The 16,108-nt window shown below is 41.6% G+C and overlaps 1 protein-coding gene across 1 annotated transcript in view; it reads right to left on the reverse strand.

Annotated features, from left to right (window-relative positions):
• LOC145414614 (kin of IRRE-like protein 1) overlaps positions 1–16,108 on the reverse strand; it is a 1,118,604-nt gene that overhangs the window by 535,319 nt on the left and 567,177 nt on the right. The window contains exon 4 of the mRNA XM_080284140.1: positions 10,061–10,174. Coding sequence (XP_080140266.1) covers positions 10,061–10,174 — 114 coding nt within the window. The remainder of the gene's footprint in view (positions 1–10,060; positions 10,175–16,108) is intronic.

Below are 16,108 nucleotides of genomic sequence, written 5' to 3' on the forward strand. Positions count from 1 at the left end.
GAAATTCTTGAAGAAGTCGAGGAATACAATTACCTGGGACAAATACTAAATTAACGAAAGATAATGATAGCGAAATAAAAAGACGCATGACAATTGGATGGAAAGCTTTCGGTAAACATAGAGACAAAAAGTAGCTTGCCAGTTTGTATGAAATGAAAAGTATATAACGAATGTATAATTCCAGCTATGACGTATGGCTGTGAGACTTGGAAACTGACAAAATCGATGGAAAAAAAATTAATTCGTTCTCAGAGAGCAATGGAAAGGTCAATATTGGTAATATCTTTAAGAGACAGGAAAAGATCAATTTGGGTGAGAGAGCAGAATAAAGTCAAAGATATTACAGAAGCTATAAAAGAACAGAAATGGAGGTGGGCAGGCCATGTAGCAAGAATAACGGAAAATCGATGGAGCAAGAGGTTGACTGACTGAACACCAAGAGATTGTAAGCGTAGCAGAAAGAGGCCAGACAGGAGGTGGAGGGATGAGATAGAAAAATTTGCAGGGAAAACGTGGCAAAGATTGGCTCAGTCAAGGAATTCGTGGAGAAGGTTGGGGAAGGCCTTTGTTCAGCAGTGGACTTGTAATGGCTGATGATGATGATTATATATATATATATAAGAGGAACAGTAGAACCAGCATTAAAGCAAATATTTTTATAGGTGTGACGTTTCAATTCTCTCACGCATCATCTTCAGACTTCAGAATATAGTAAAACAGGACTAACAGAAACCGCAAGAAACAATTTTAAAATTGGGACCTAAGAACCGGGGATTAAAAAAAAAAAAAAAATTGGTGTATCATACAAAACCAAAGGAAGGAGAATAATGACAAAGGGAAACACTTGCGGATTAATGCAAATAATAATAAATTAATCAGGAATAAAGGGAAATAAGTGACAGAGGCAAACCTTAAATATCGCTCTCTCACTACTGTCCCTTTATTCCTGATTCATTTGTTAGTATTACATTGACACGCAAATGTTTCTCTTCGTGTCTGCAGTTTCTTTTGGTTTTGTATGATTCGCCACTATTTTTCCATTTTTAAATCTCTGCTTTTTACCTCTCAGTTTTAAAAGTGTTTATAGTGATTTACTCTAAGGTAGTGCTTATGTCATGTGTTGTTATATATTAAGATCTGAAGATGATTCGTGAGAGCATAGGAATGTCACTCCAATATAGATGTTCACTTTAATGCTGGTTCTACTCTTTCTCATATGCATCTCCTTACCTCCAAGTTCTTTTACACACACACACACTGTATTATAATATATATATATATATATATATATATATATATATATATATATATATATATATATATATATATATATATATATATATATGAAGCCACTGTGGTAGAGTGGTAGAGTGTGTTTCGTACACGGGTGAACCAGGGTTCACACCCCGCCAGGATAATAAATTGTGGGAGTGTTCACCCGGCCACGTACTGCATTGGCGGACCCAAGGGGTGTTGTAGTTGAACCAGCGTCGCTTATTATAAAGTATGCTTGCACCCAGTCGGCTTGTGCGGGCTGATTATACTTGGTTCACAGACTGCACACACAACCAAAGCCACTCGAACGCTACAATTACACTTGCAAGCACTTCCCACCCTACATACAATCTCTACCAGACAGCCTAAGCCACTTGGTAGAGATACATTGGCTGTATCGTCCCGACCTCGGTCGGGATAGGCCGGTCCTGCAGTGGATACTCAAACGTCTGATGATGATGATCATGATATATATATATATATATATATATATATATATATATATATATATATATATATATATATATATATATATATATATGTCATGGGGTTTTTGAGAGTAGGCAATATTAAAGAATAATATTCAATAATACTTTAAATGTGTTGGTTGAGAACAGGGACAAAGAATTGACTTGTGAAAATCAAGTAATGATTGATACTTTATTATGGCTTACTTCGCCGATTCTCTAAGGACGAGAATTTATAAACTTTCTCAACAGTACACAGCAGAGACTAATTACTCACACGTGCTGTTTATTGGTACTGTTAGCCTCTGGAGAAAGTGACTCCACCCCTGACAATCAATAACTAATGCTATGAATGATAAACAGGTTCTTGCTGGTGCATTAACTCCAAGTTGCACAACGGATTTAAGTTAATAAAAAAGGACTGGCCTAAGTAGTTATGAATAATGCAAAGCGTTTATGCAAACTAGGAGCTATAAGTGAAATAAGCTTAATGTGGAGAAATAAAACACGTTTACATTACATTAAGCTCAAGAAAAAGAACTGTTAATTTATTGATTACAATGAGTTAAATTTGTTACGTTTCAAAATGAATTCAAAATAAGGAGAACACACTCACTCGCTCACTCAACAGCTAAACTCTTAAACCAAGGAAAATACGAAAAGAAATATTGGTCAGAGAGTGGGCTAAGCGAAATGGACTGGGCATCGTTGCTGAGGAAGGACGCTGCACATGCTAAACCTCTCGCCGGTTCACACTAGGTGGGAATTCAGGAACTCGCTGAACAACGGCGGCACCGCTCCACACTGGGCCCAATCGAACCTGCTTCCACGACGCTCAAATCCTGACTGATTCAAGTAAGTGAGGCGAGGACTGAGGCCAGCCGCTAACTGCTAAGGAAGTGAGTGAAACACGCCCATAATAAATAACTCAACGAAAGCGCTAATGTCACGTGCAAGGACGATCACTTATGAAACAGTGAAAAATGTTCTGAAAACACTCCCGATCGGGTGAATACGTGGCGGTTGACTGAGTGATACTTATGGGAATTCACTAGAATTCGCGGTTTCCCACCAAAGTTCAATGTCACGAGTATATTTAGATAGAAAATCGCGCCGACTCGTGACAATATATACTCTTTTAAACTCATTCATATTATTCAAGTTGTCATTATAACCTTAATGATTCCCTTCTACCAGAAACACTTAACAGCCTCACTAAATGCGTTAGAAACTTATGTTGTACTACCTATTTAAGCTTATAACAAAGGAGTCTATGTGTCAGTAATAAAATTTTTCACGCTTAGCTGTACTCTACTTTCGACGTTTAATTGGTAGCTGTACTGTACTTTACACGTTACATACTATTAATCAGTGCATCAAAAGGGCACTTACAATATTATCTAAATTCATCTACACTGACATTCTTATTTGACATTCATTAAACTTCCATCATGGTTTAAAACTGAATTAAATAAAACAATATGTACCCTATATATTAATATCGTTTTTGCTAAGACCATCGATTAGCAGAACAGGACATTATGGGATGGGATGCTGTTTCACCTTGACATATTTCCCGTGAGCGTTTCACCTTCCCGATTGACTTAAAGTTTGGAATATGAATTAATTGCTTCGCTGTCTCGTGAAACAGGATCTTTAATGGCACTGATATTAGCCTTGAGAACATTGAACAATGACCAAACCCCGATGAGTAAAGAGTGTTAATTTATTCAGATGAAACGCATTTGGTTGGGATTATAGCTAAATGACAGTAGTACTGTTCAGTGAAACTGGGATAAAATGAAATGAAGGAGCTGAGTCAGAAATGATTAAGACAGTATTAACAAAAGAATGGAAGCAATGGGAAGGTTGGACCGTGATAGGGTCAGAATAATGATTTGGGCATATGAAAGAAGAGGAAAAGGGATAGAATGAAGGAGTGTAACTGTGACAGGACAGAGTCTGGCAGTCTTAACCCACTGAGTCCGGTGGCGCCTTCTCCAGTTCCATCAAAGTACCACCGAATGAGTTTAGTCCAGGATTTATTCCACTCAAGAAGTCAAGAGGTTAATGAGGGCTTTATTTAACAGATGCAGAGTCTCCTGATCTGAATAAAATCGTCTGGAGAAAGCAATAGTAAAATGGAAAAATCGTCACCGTACTGAAATGGTACGAGGGGCGTTCAAAAAGTTTTGGCAACAGGGTAATAAATGCAAAATTAATAGAGATACACATTTATTGAAGTTCACACTCCTTCAACATACTCTCCTCTAAGGTTTACACACTTCTGGAGCCGTGTCATCCAGTTAACAAAGCACTCCAGTACTCAGAAACAGGTATACTCTTCAGTTCTGAATTTATCCTCCTGGGAAGGTCCTGTTCCCTTCAAAAATTGATTCCAGCAAGTTTTTCTGACAATTTAGGGAATAGCCAGAAGCCACACGGTGCCAGGTCAGGACGGCACCCTGTGACGTTTGGCTATTCCCAAATTGTCAGAAAATCTTGCTGGAATCAATATTTGAAAGGAACAGGACCTTGCCAGGAGGATAAATTCAGAACTGAAGAGTGTACCTGTTTCTGAGTACTCGGAGTGCTTTGTTAAGTGGATGACACGGCTCCAGAAGTGTGTAAACCTTAGAGGGGAGTATGTTGAAGGAGTGTGAACTTGAATGAATGTGTATCTCTATTAATTTTGCATTTATTACCCTGTTGCCAAAACTTTTTACGCCCCTCGTACATATGCGGGAGGCATGAGACAGAAAGTTGGGGTGGAAATTGGTTGGAATGGCTGAAAACTGCTGACAGGAAGGTTGACTGGGATGGAATGGATGACTACGAATGAGTCAGGAATGATCTCAAGGGTATACTGTTCTGTGGCTGAGCAAAGTGAAATGGAAGATTGCATGTGTGGCAGAATAAAGACTGCGAGGAAGTGTTTTTGTTGCGACCATCCTGAATGATATACCAGAAACTACCGTCGCATTATAAACAAATACACAGAGACAAGCATACACACATCTATAGCTAGATATATAATGTTTATATATAAATCCGTCAGTCTCAGTCTATCTATCTATCAATCCATCTGCTATATTTCTGTCTGTCTGTCCATACAGGTGAATTTATCTGTCTATCTATATGCCTTGTCAGTCTGTCTTTCTGTCTATGGTTTATGGCCATAAACTCAACATTTACAGACAGATTCGACCGACGGTCTGAATACCACTTGACTTTGGGCCGGTGAGACTCCTGGATAAAACTGGCCTGCCCCTTGTCCCTGTCCACCCAGCAGTAAGGTTGATGGCCTGGCTGTGTAGTTAATTCGACTGTTGCGTGTTGTATTTTAAGGGATGATTGGCACTTAGCAAAAACTTGAGTGTCTGCCTTACTAACCCTTGTGTAGTCGATAGCACAAGTCTAAGCCTTTTCTTCCACCGCCTGAGTCTTCCAGCAGTCACCTGTACAACCACCATGAGGCATGGAAGAAGTGAAAACAAACAGAATAATAAAAGGCAGAAAAAAAAAAAAAAGAGAGAGAGAGAAAGGATAAAAAGGGATACTAGAAGAGACACATGGGGATATGAGGGAAATTAAGAAGTGTGAAAAATGAGGGAAAAACAAAACAGTCTATTCCTTATTTTGCAAAGTACTTTTTTTAGTGAGTACTGTGACCCACTGAAGATGCTTTCATCTATTTGCAAGTAGTGTCCATCCTTCCCTGCCTTAGTCATCATATTTATCCTGACTTTTTACCCCACCTGCATAACGTGGCCACTAAGCTATCACTTTTAAAGTACAGAAAACCACAATCCTTCTGTACCACAATCCTTCTGTTAGTACTGAGGTACATACGCCATTATTTTTTCATTACTAAAGTCTACAGAATAGGTTTTCATCATATTAAAAGTACGATCTAACCAATCATTGTTTCAGCATCCGCCTCCTGTCCTATAAGCGCTGGGGACTCAGAGACGTATTGTTACTGGCATAGATTTTTTAGATCTTCTTTAGTAATAGAATACGCATTATAGTTATTAACCCGTCACGTCCCGAGGTTTTCCGCACCTATGACATCCCCCAGTCCCGAGCCTTTTTGGAAAAAAAAATTTTTCCTAAAACTTCTGCTTAGGTCGAGAAACGAAGGAAAATCACAAAGAAAGTGGTTCCTGCGGTCTATAAGTGGTCCGTTACAGGTGCGGTTCCCCCCGGCAGGTATGGTGTTCTGTAATGGGCTGGATATGCGTTTACGTTTTCTATGGTAAGGAATAATGGGAGAAACAACACACAACACCTCTATATTTATTGAATTTGAACTAATAAACAATAACAGTAACAATTTAATAGATTTCAGACACATATATATGAAAAATAAGCATTGTACCATCGCGCGAGCATAGCGAGTTTGGTCCGAGTCGTAACATGCTATATGCTAAGTGTCTGGTATGAGTCAACCTATCATTTTTTCTACTTGTATACTTCTGTTTCAATGACATTTTACCAATTACAACTGTTTGTAAGTGTTTTCAGATGTTTTCATTCATTATGATGACATGCAGCATAAGTATAGCGAACATCAGCTTAGTAAGCGCACTCGCTATGACTCGTATTTCAACATACCAAATTGTTTTATCACTTTCCAATTATTTTCCCCTTTACATAGAACCTTTCCTCCACCACTATAAAGGTTTTCAATTATTTTCATTCATTACGAGGGCATTTAGCGATATGCTAGCGCATATTCACGTAGCAACCACGATCTCAAACACTCGTGTTTCATCATCTACTTTATTTATTCACTCCACTTATAATTTCCCACCTCATTACACACGTTTACACCCCTATAATGCACTGTACATACTTATTGCCATTATTTATTCAAGTGAGCGTGAGAATATCGCCTGAAAATAACCTCGCAAGGAATGTTTCGACAAACATATTACTCACACACTTATATACTAAATCACTCACACACTTATATACTAATTATTCACTTTATCACTTGCTGACTTTTATTTTGACTAATACGTGCCTTATTCATTCAACTGAGCGTCAGGAAATCGCATCTCTATACACACGCTATGAATATTTGACTTAGAATATATATCATCACTTACAATAATTTGAACTTATATTATACCCGTAAGAATTTCCAATAATAATAATTATATAATTACGGGCCGTATTTATTGCACTGAGCGACAGAATATCGCATCATAAAACCCTCACTATGTAAGTTTCAACTTAGGGCAGATTTATATACTTACATACAATGTTTTCACTTATGTTCTACCCGTATGCATTTTATACTAATATTTGGAGATCAACATGACTGATAATTTCACTGAGCGTCTGTCTGTCACATTTACCTCATAATTTCTGCGTCCTTTCGCATTCACACCATACTAAAATTGCATCAACGTGTGATATTCACTAAAACATGGGTGAATACAGAGACCCACGTCACACTGCACGCACTCATAGCGGGTGTCCTTCCTCTGTGTTGTGAATCTCACCTGGGAATTACTGCACACGTGACACCTGCGTTGGGGCCTAGGTCTGTTTGGCTGGGGAGGGATAGGAGTGGGGAAATGGCGGCCGGATATTCTCTGGGGAGTTTGGGCAATATGGGCAGTACGGGTGCGATGTTGGGGCCTTTCAACAGCATACTTTGCAAAGATTTCTCTTGTGAGCTCCCTCACAAACCCTTCAGATGTTTCCTGAACTCCTGTGGTCTTGGCGTGAAGGTGGTGGCAATTCAGAGCAGTGATATCTAGCAAGTGAAAGAACAGTTTTTTATACCACTTCATCGTGGTCCTGGCACACTCTACCGTCGATATCATGGAGTCTGACTGGTCCACGAGGCGCATGTTTATTTTGTAATCCATAACACACTCATGTTTCCAAACACGACGCCTGCTCTCGCTACGGTAATCTACTGAATCAGTACGGTGCATCAAAGGCCGGTGAACCGTGGACAAGAGGCTTACTTCTCTGTTGTGGTTCCACATTGTTACAAGGATGTTGTTGGCTTTGAAGAAGACAACCTCATTCCTTGCAAGTTTCCGCTCTACCTTGGCCATGTGATGCCGGTTCACCTTTACGGTTCCACAGACTCCCGTTTCATGCGTGTGAAGATAACGAGCGAGAAGAGGGCTAGTGTACCAATTGTCGAGGTAGAGAACGTGACCACGATGAAGGTAGTCTTCTATCATCGTCTTTACCACTGCTCCCGACAGTCCAATACTTCGATCTTCTATTATGTCTGTCTGTGCACCGGTGTACAAGACTATGTCTTGCACGTATCCAGTCCTACAGTCGCACATAACAAAGATCTTGAACCCAAAACGGTGCCTTTTGCTGGGTATATACTGTCTGAATGAAATATTGCCTCTCCACAACACGAGACTCTCGTCTATGACGAGGTCTCTATAGGGATAGAATGAGGAACGAAAGGTTTGCCTGAGGTGATCAAAGACCAACCTAATTCGCCTCATTTAATCAGTATTGTTTGCATTTGCAAGGTCATGAACATCATAGAAATGGAGGCGACTTAGAATTTGTTGAAACCGATTACGGCTCATCACTTGACCAAATATTGGGGTAAACATAACAGGGTCCCTAGTCCAGTAAGCAGGAATTCTATTCTTTCTTATAATACCCATCAAAAGGACCAGGGCAAAAAATAAGAACATTTCTGGAAGGGAGACAGGGTAATCATAGATGACAGAATGCCTACTCCTTGTTCCCAATCTTGCACTCTCTAGGCGCTGGGCGGTTGCAAACAGGTTTGTTTGGTATACAGTCTGATGAACAAATGCCTCACTGAAAAACAGGTGGAAAAAATCCAACCTGGTGGAATTAGGGTGAATTCCTGGAGCAATGCAGCTAGATCGCCCCTGCTCAGTGAAGGGGTGAATGAGGGGAGAAAAATCACTCCCATCCTCCCAATCCCACGACACAAATCCCTCGTCCCCATCAGCCCCATCACTGCCTTCGTCTGGGTGGGGAGGAGATCCTGGTTGGGGAGGTGGGGGAGAAGGAGTGCGGAGGGCTTCCCCACTGTCACTCCTCTTCCCTCTGCCTTTACCCTTTCCCTTTCCCTTACCCTTACGGCCTTGAGGAACATTAGGGGGCTGTGGGGATGAAATAGGGGAATATTGGGGAGCAGAAGACGTGCTGGGGAGTGGTTCCTCCCCACCTTCCCCTTCCATGACAACACCACGTGCTCTCTCACCACCCTAGCTCGACCACCTGTTAGGGGATATTGGGGAGCATAAGACGTGCTTTGGAGTGGTTCCTCCCCACCTTCCCCCTCCCTCACAACCCCACGTGATAAGGAATGCACCCGCACTGGCCCACGTGATCCACTGCGCCGCCTCACACTACATAGGGAGAGCAATGACTCACTCACGTCACTCTCACTTTCCCTAATCCTCCCTGGACTTTCCCTTTCACTCCCCACTCCCTCCACTTCACTTCCTAGCTCCCCAAACAAAATGCTAGGCCCATACCTGCCCATACGATGTTCGTGTGCGCTCTGGGCCACGATGTGTTATTACCTCACGTCCATACCACGTGGCAGCATCTCCCACGGCTCCGCCATCGTTCTCATCCTCGTCCCTTTCAGGTTCCAAATCATGCTGGGGATAGGGATAGGATATTGCACGTGCCTTCTTTGCCTCCTGCCCCTCTCTAGCAGCATGGTAAGTCACGTACTGCCGCTTCCTGGGAGACAGAACTTCTTCGTCACTGCTGATGGTTTCTTCTTCCTATGGCCTGCACATAATCCTTGTCCATATCCTCGTCGTCCAGTGGGGAATCACTGTCGCCGGTAAAGGTGTCCAGGGCGACTTGAATTTCGCTGTCTGAGAGACCTCTCTTAGCCATGTCTGAGCAGGACCATGGCTACCAGGTGAGTGGACGAGTGGTGAGCTAGCGCGGGTTGCGCGGGGTCGCCGAGTGTCCCTGCCTGGTGGCAGGTAGGGGAAGGTCATGTGAGGGTACATACCGCAAATCAAGCGCGAATTTTGAAAATTGTCGAAATTATGCACATTGCAATTGCACGACGTACCGGTACGTCGCCAGGACTGGCAAATGCAAATCGTTGCAACGTACCCATATGTCGACGGGACGGGGCGGGTTAATGTGTACTTGCATGCTCCATAAAGTCTCTCCATTTTTTTTCAATTACAGACACAGAATTCACTTACAATATACAAGAGGGAATTTAGTTCTAAGAGGCAACGTAAATCCTTGGAGAGGAGAGGTTAATTAGTCTCCTACGCTAACAAGAATATGGTGCATGGTACAGTACTTACTCCCTGACGCGACGCAGTACAGTGTGAGGGGGTCGCCTTCAGAGAGGGAATGCACGACGCCCCCCTGGACCGGTCTGCTATGGGTGTCCAGCACCACCAGGCAGGACGGGATTACTGTGGGGTAGAAGGACAGTGGTAAGCACGTGGGGTGGGGTTGTGGTGATGTGGTGGGGTTGTGGTGATGTGGTGGGGTCTTGTGGGGATATGGTGATGTAGTGGGGTAGTGGTGAATAAGTGTTGCAAGAGAGAGAGAGAGAGAGAGAGGAAAATAGGTTAGTAATGGGAAGAAAAAGTACAATGGAAAAGTTATGGTGGAGATACGGATAATGGCGTTGTTATATCAGAGTATAGGTTTGGATGTATGAGGCTTGACAGAGTGCCAGGCAGACAGATGTACAGGCGACAAACATGGAAGCGAGTGAGGGAAAGAAGGAAGACAAAGTTCTCTTGGATGTAGTGTTTGGTTTATACTCTGGTAGTTTTAACGTAGGTCAGTGATGTTGACGCGGTGACAGAAAAAGAAACATTCTGAATGAAACAGGTTAACAAAGAACAAAAGCAGTTTGACAATTTTATGATAGGATTATGACAGCACTATATGAAAGTTATGCCCTTCTGTGCATTGACAGAATACTGTAGGTAAAACGGAAAAATGCACAGATCACAAACGGACAAAGAGAGAGTGAGGGAGACAGATAAGAGGGGAAAAGGGAGGTAGCTACTCTAGCACTGTTATGATAAATTAATGTAGAACTATGGTAGGATAATGACAGTATTATGGAAGTGCGAGTATGCGGGTTACCGGATAAAAAACTGAGGATACCTAAACATGAGAGTAAGAGTATTGGTGTGTGGTTATAAGGATACTGATAGTGTCGTGGTCGTAAATGGGATGTTAAATACCACAAAAGAATGAAGGTAATGAGCACTGAGGAAAACAAAAAAACTGTACAACAAAGTATTGTGACTGTAAATATTTATTTGCGTCGTCAGCTTCCATGGAAGAAGGTACAAAGTGCCACATAATTATCTCAAAACCAGAGGAGTGAAAGACAGTTTTGTGGGAGTAATCGTCTAGATTCCTTCACTAATGTTCTTAATAACGAGAGGGACAACAATCTGTAAAGTAGAAGAAAAAGTTAAGTAAAGGAAGGATAAAAAAAATAAAACAAATGAGAAAGAAGAAAGAAAAACAAACGAGATGAACTGTGGATTAAAAGTATGGAACTGAGGGAGACAATGAAGGACATAATGATGAAAAAGAGAAACCAGGAAAGAAAAGAAGGATAAAAAGAAGTAAGGAATGAAGAGGTAGGATGAAGCAGGGAAAATCGAGGAAAAGGTAATAAAATCAAAGAAAGAAAAGTGAAGAAAGATGATGAGAAAGAAGTAAAAAAGCCAGAAGAGGAAAGAAAAATATGAACGGTAAGAAAAAGTAAATAACTGTGAACTGAGAGCAAAGTGAGTAAGGGTTCAGGGATGGTAGCCATTTAACAGTGTTAATTTGAAGACTAGTGCAATCAGTATGTACAACATTTCGAAGGGCACACATAAAACAAATAGTCATTTCTAGTAGAATCAGATATAACCAGTGCGGCCATAATTATCTAAAACATTTAGAGGCGTACTGTATCATCCAGTTAGGCAGTGGATTCCGGATTCAAGTGGCAACAGCGCTTTAGTGGAGATGATGCATTATTGTAAGACTATTACAGCTACGTCCTCTCTGAATGAATCATGGTAAGTATCACATTAAAAAGTGTCATCGTGGAAAAGAGGCATGCAGTGAAGCACTTATTTCCTGGACCATAAATAGTGTACAAGGCGCCCACGACCCATTCGCTCGATGTTATGTCATTTTCAGGCGATTCTGCAGTGAGTAATAGGCCAAACGGTGTCCTGTAACCCAGTACATCATTTAGTATGTTAGATAGTAACCATATAACCAAATGAAGGCTAAGTGGGCTAAGGCACTCCAACCGCATGGGTCAGAAGGCTTTACATCCTACGAGTGGCTGGAATTTATTGTTCATACAATATCACTAAGCACTGGACAAGGCTGGTCACCCACGCCTTCAGCGTCAGGACTGAGTAGCTTGGACTCTGGCCAGTATGCTCTTGATGGGACAAAAGACCAAGAAGAGCAATATCTTTATGCCAGATATGACTGTGGTAACAAACGCATTTTTTTTTAAATATATATAAATTTAAGACCGATCAGAAATTTTGGTCTCTCTCTCTCTCTCTCTCTCTCTCTCTCTCTCTCTCTCTCTCTCTCGTTAATTCCTTCAGCACCTGGATGTATTTTCAAACTCCTGCCTTTCAGATTCCTGATCATCCTCCTTTCGGGACTTTGGCGAAAGCTTTGCCATTGCACTTGACATCTCAAAGGCTTTCGATCGACTCTGGCATAAATCTTTAATTTCCAAACTGCCCTCTTACGGTTTCTATCCTTCTCTCTGTGCCTTCATCTCTAGTTTCCTTTCTGGTCGTTCTATAACTACTGTTGTAGACAGCCACCGTTCTTCTCTTAGATCTATCAGCGGTGGTGTTCCTCAGGGCTCTGTCCTGTCACCAACTCTCTTCCTTCTATTCATCAGTGACCTTATAAGCCGTACATCTAACCCTATCCACTCATACGTTGATGACTCCACCCTTCACCTTTCCATTCGGTTCCTGCAACGTCCATCTCAGCAGTTACTTCAACAAACAAGGGATGAGGCTATGGCACACCTAATGTCTGACTTGGCTCTTATCTCCGACTGGGGTAAAAGTAATCTTGTTGTTTTTCATGCATCAAACACTCAGTTCTTACACTTATCAACCCGACAAAATCTTCCACAGGAGTATCCACTAACGTTTGATAATATCCAGCTCAATCCTGCATCGTCCTTAAACATACTTGGGGTTTCATTCGCTCAGGACTTATCTCGGAAAGATCGTATTACATCTCTGGTAAAATGTGCTTCCAAGAGATTAGGTGTGCTAAAATCGACTCCATACCTTCTTTACCCCTTCACAGCTGTTGACTTTAAACACGGGTTTTATTCACCCCTGCGTGGAGTACAACTCTCATGTGTGGGGAGGCTCCCCACATACAGCTCTTCTAAATAGGGTTGAGTCAAAGGCTTTTCATCTCATTAACTCTCCTCCTATTACTGGCTCCCTACAACCTCTTTCTCTTCGTCGCACTGTTGCATCTTTATCCCTTTTCTATCGCAACGTCAATGGTCACTGCTCCTCTGGACTGTCTGCTTGCATCCCTCCACCTCTATGACGGGCGCGTAGCACCCATCTAGCAATAAACTCTCATCCTTTTTCTGTCCAACTCTCTAATGCAAGAGTTAACCATTACTCCCAGTCCTTCATTTATGCAACAGGCCAATTCTGGAACTGTCTCCCTCTGCCTGTATTTTCAGTTTCCTATGATCTCCAGTCTTTCAAGCGCATTGTGTCCAGGCATCTCGAAATAAGCTATCTTGAAATTGACCTTATTGTATTGTTTTTTTTTTTCTTGGAAGGAACGGTTTGCGGGCCCCTGGCCTTTGGTTCCTACTTCCTTGCATAAAAAAAAAAAAAAAATAGAAAACGCTCAGAGAACGCATACCTCCGCAAAAGCCATTGCCATTTAAAACGATCCGGATCCACCCTAAAATTTAATCAATTCTTTCCTGATACATGGCCCGCCTTTCCACAAAATTTAACTGAATTCAGTGAGGACTTTTGAAGATATTGTGCGAGATCCTCCGGATCTGCATGCGGATCTGTCTCAAACTTTAATCATTTCTTCTTTGGCTTTTCGCCCACCCTTCCACAAAATTTCATCAAAGCCCGAGTATGACTTTTTGTGTAATCCCGGATCCGGATCCGTGGATACAGAGTCCAGATCCGGATCCATCCCAAGATTAAATTACTTTTTTCTTTGTCCATGGCCCACCTCTCTACAATATCTTATTGAAATTCATTGAGGACTTTTAGAGGTATTGTGCGGGATACTACGGATCTGGAACCGGATCCAAACCAAAGTTTGCCCATTTCTTCCTTGACCCATGGCCCGCCCTTCCACAAAATATAATCAAAATTCGTTCATTACTTTTTGAGTAGTCCTACTAACAGACAAACAACCAGACAAACAGACCAACGCGGGGTAAAATAAAACCTCCTTGGCTGAGGAAATTATTTTTGCTACTTCCGTGCGACTTTATTCAACTTCAGAATGATTCTCTTATGAAGGAAATAATTGGAAGGTATACAGTATGTAACTACTACAGTTCGTGGAATCTCCCCTGATCTGCATAAAACCATCCTATGTAAGCACGAACAAAAAAATAAGTTGGACTGAATAAATGAAGATGAACTACGAGAAGGAATGAAAGCACTAAAGCAAAGGGATAGAGGTGAAGGTGTGGTCGGAATTAGTGAATCAATTTCTCTCTCACACTGAGGAAGGCCAAACTTCGCAAGTTCCTGCATAAAGGAAATTGTAATATAGCACGAATGTTGTGTTTCCTCATAACTGTAATGGTCTGGGTGAGGATATGACATGCTGTACTTTCTAAAAGGTCCAACGTATACTCAGACAGATCTGTCCACCCGCCTGCACAAACCGGCCTATTCAGTGAAAATTGAGCGTGTGTGAATTGTTGTGGACGCTTGAGGAAGCCGCCTGTATGATTGTCCCATGAACTTAGTGTTAACAGGTTGACTCCATCCTGCCAGTGTCCGGTTCAGGCCGGTTTGGGCTTGTATGGGCACATGAGGCCAACAGTTTCAGTCTTGGTCTAGCACTGGACAGCATCCAATCAACATGTTAGTCATATTAGGTACAAATGGAGATGACTGTTGGTTTTGGACGGAAGTCACTGAAGTGTAAAGAAAATCCATGCCTATGGAAGATTCAGCAAGGCCTGATGTGACTAACGTCCATAACTTAAGGCTGTGGAACTAAATTTAATCATTATTCCTACTTTTACCTTAAAAGTTCCTTCTTCATTATATTTACTTGCTGGCTAGAAGTTTCAACACTTTAATCGTGATCTTTTGTGTCAGAGTATCCTGCCTGTTTTTTCTCCAACCAGTCAACATTTTCAACATTAGCATCAGCAAATACCTCATTCCACTTACTTTTAAGTGTGTTTTCCTTCTATTTATTTTCCTTTTAGCCCAAGCATGGTATTGACAACTCTTAGCCTTCTATTCCAGTTAATACCAAACAGTTTTATTAATATGAGTGAGTGCAAGAACATGCAAGATGATACTGGTATCATCATCCCTCTCTGAGTTGCAATGTCTGCTTCAATCTTCTCTATTTTCACAGGATCACACATAACCATCCACGCCCGACCGTGCCTCGCAAGGACTGAACTGTGACCTTCAGGCAACAATGAACGTGTGTGGCCGACAACAGGTCCCCTGAATGCAGCCTGTAGAGCAGTTACCGCTTGCCACACCAATATATCATGTTACTATCCCCATCCTACTTAAACCACGAGAAAGGTAATGTTGTATTTTCCATGTGATTGCACAAGCTACAGAAATAAATCAACATATGTTTCAACCAATTTATATTAAATGTTTTCAGTAGAACATACTTGATTAGAAAAATCGTGGGGCAAGCTTTACCGATTTTACTTCCTCGAAGTGTCTTTGAGAGAGGTGAAGTCAGTGAATGTACAGCGAGGTTGGATAGTGAGGAATTGGAAAATGTGAGTACGTTTAAGTATTTGGGCAGTGTGATGAGTAAGGATGGAGGTTTGGAGGGTGAAGTGCTTGAAAGGGTACAGCAGGGAAGAAAGGTTGCTGGTACTTTGAAAGCAGTGATAAGAAACAGGGAAGTGAGCATGGAAGTGAAAAAGTTACTACAGGACAGTATTGTGATACCAACTCTAACGTATGGAAGTGAAGCTTGGACATTGTTGAAAGGACACAAGTCAAGAGTGAGAGCAGTGGAAATGAGTTATTTAAGAGGAGACTGTGGAGTCACATGGAGAGACAGGCTGACGAATGAGGATATAAAGGAGCGTTGTGGTGTGGATGTGGATGTGATGA

This window comes from Coenobita brevimanus, chromosome 100 (assembly GCF_032717465.1).
Source record: "Coenobita brevimanus isolate Jiangsu-jjx chromosome 100, ASM3271746v2, whole genome shotgun sequence".
In the NCBI taxonomy this organism is placed as follows: domain Eukaryota; kingdom Metazoa; phylum Arthropoda; class Malacostraca; order Decapoda; family Coenobitidae; genus Coenobita; species Coenobita brevimanus.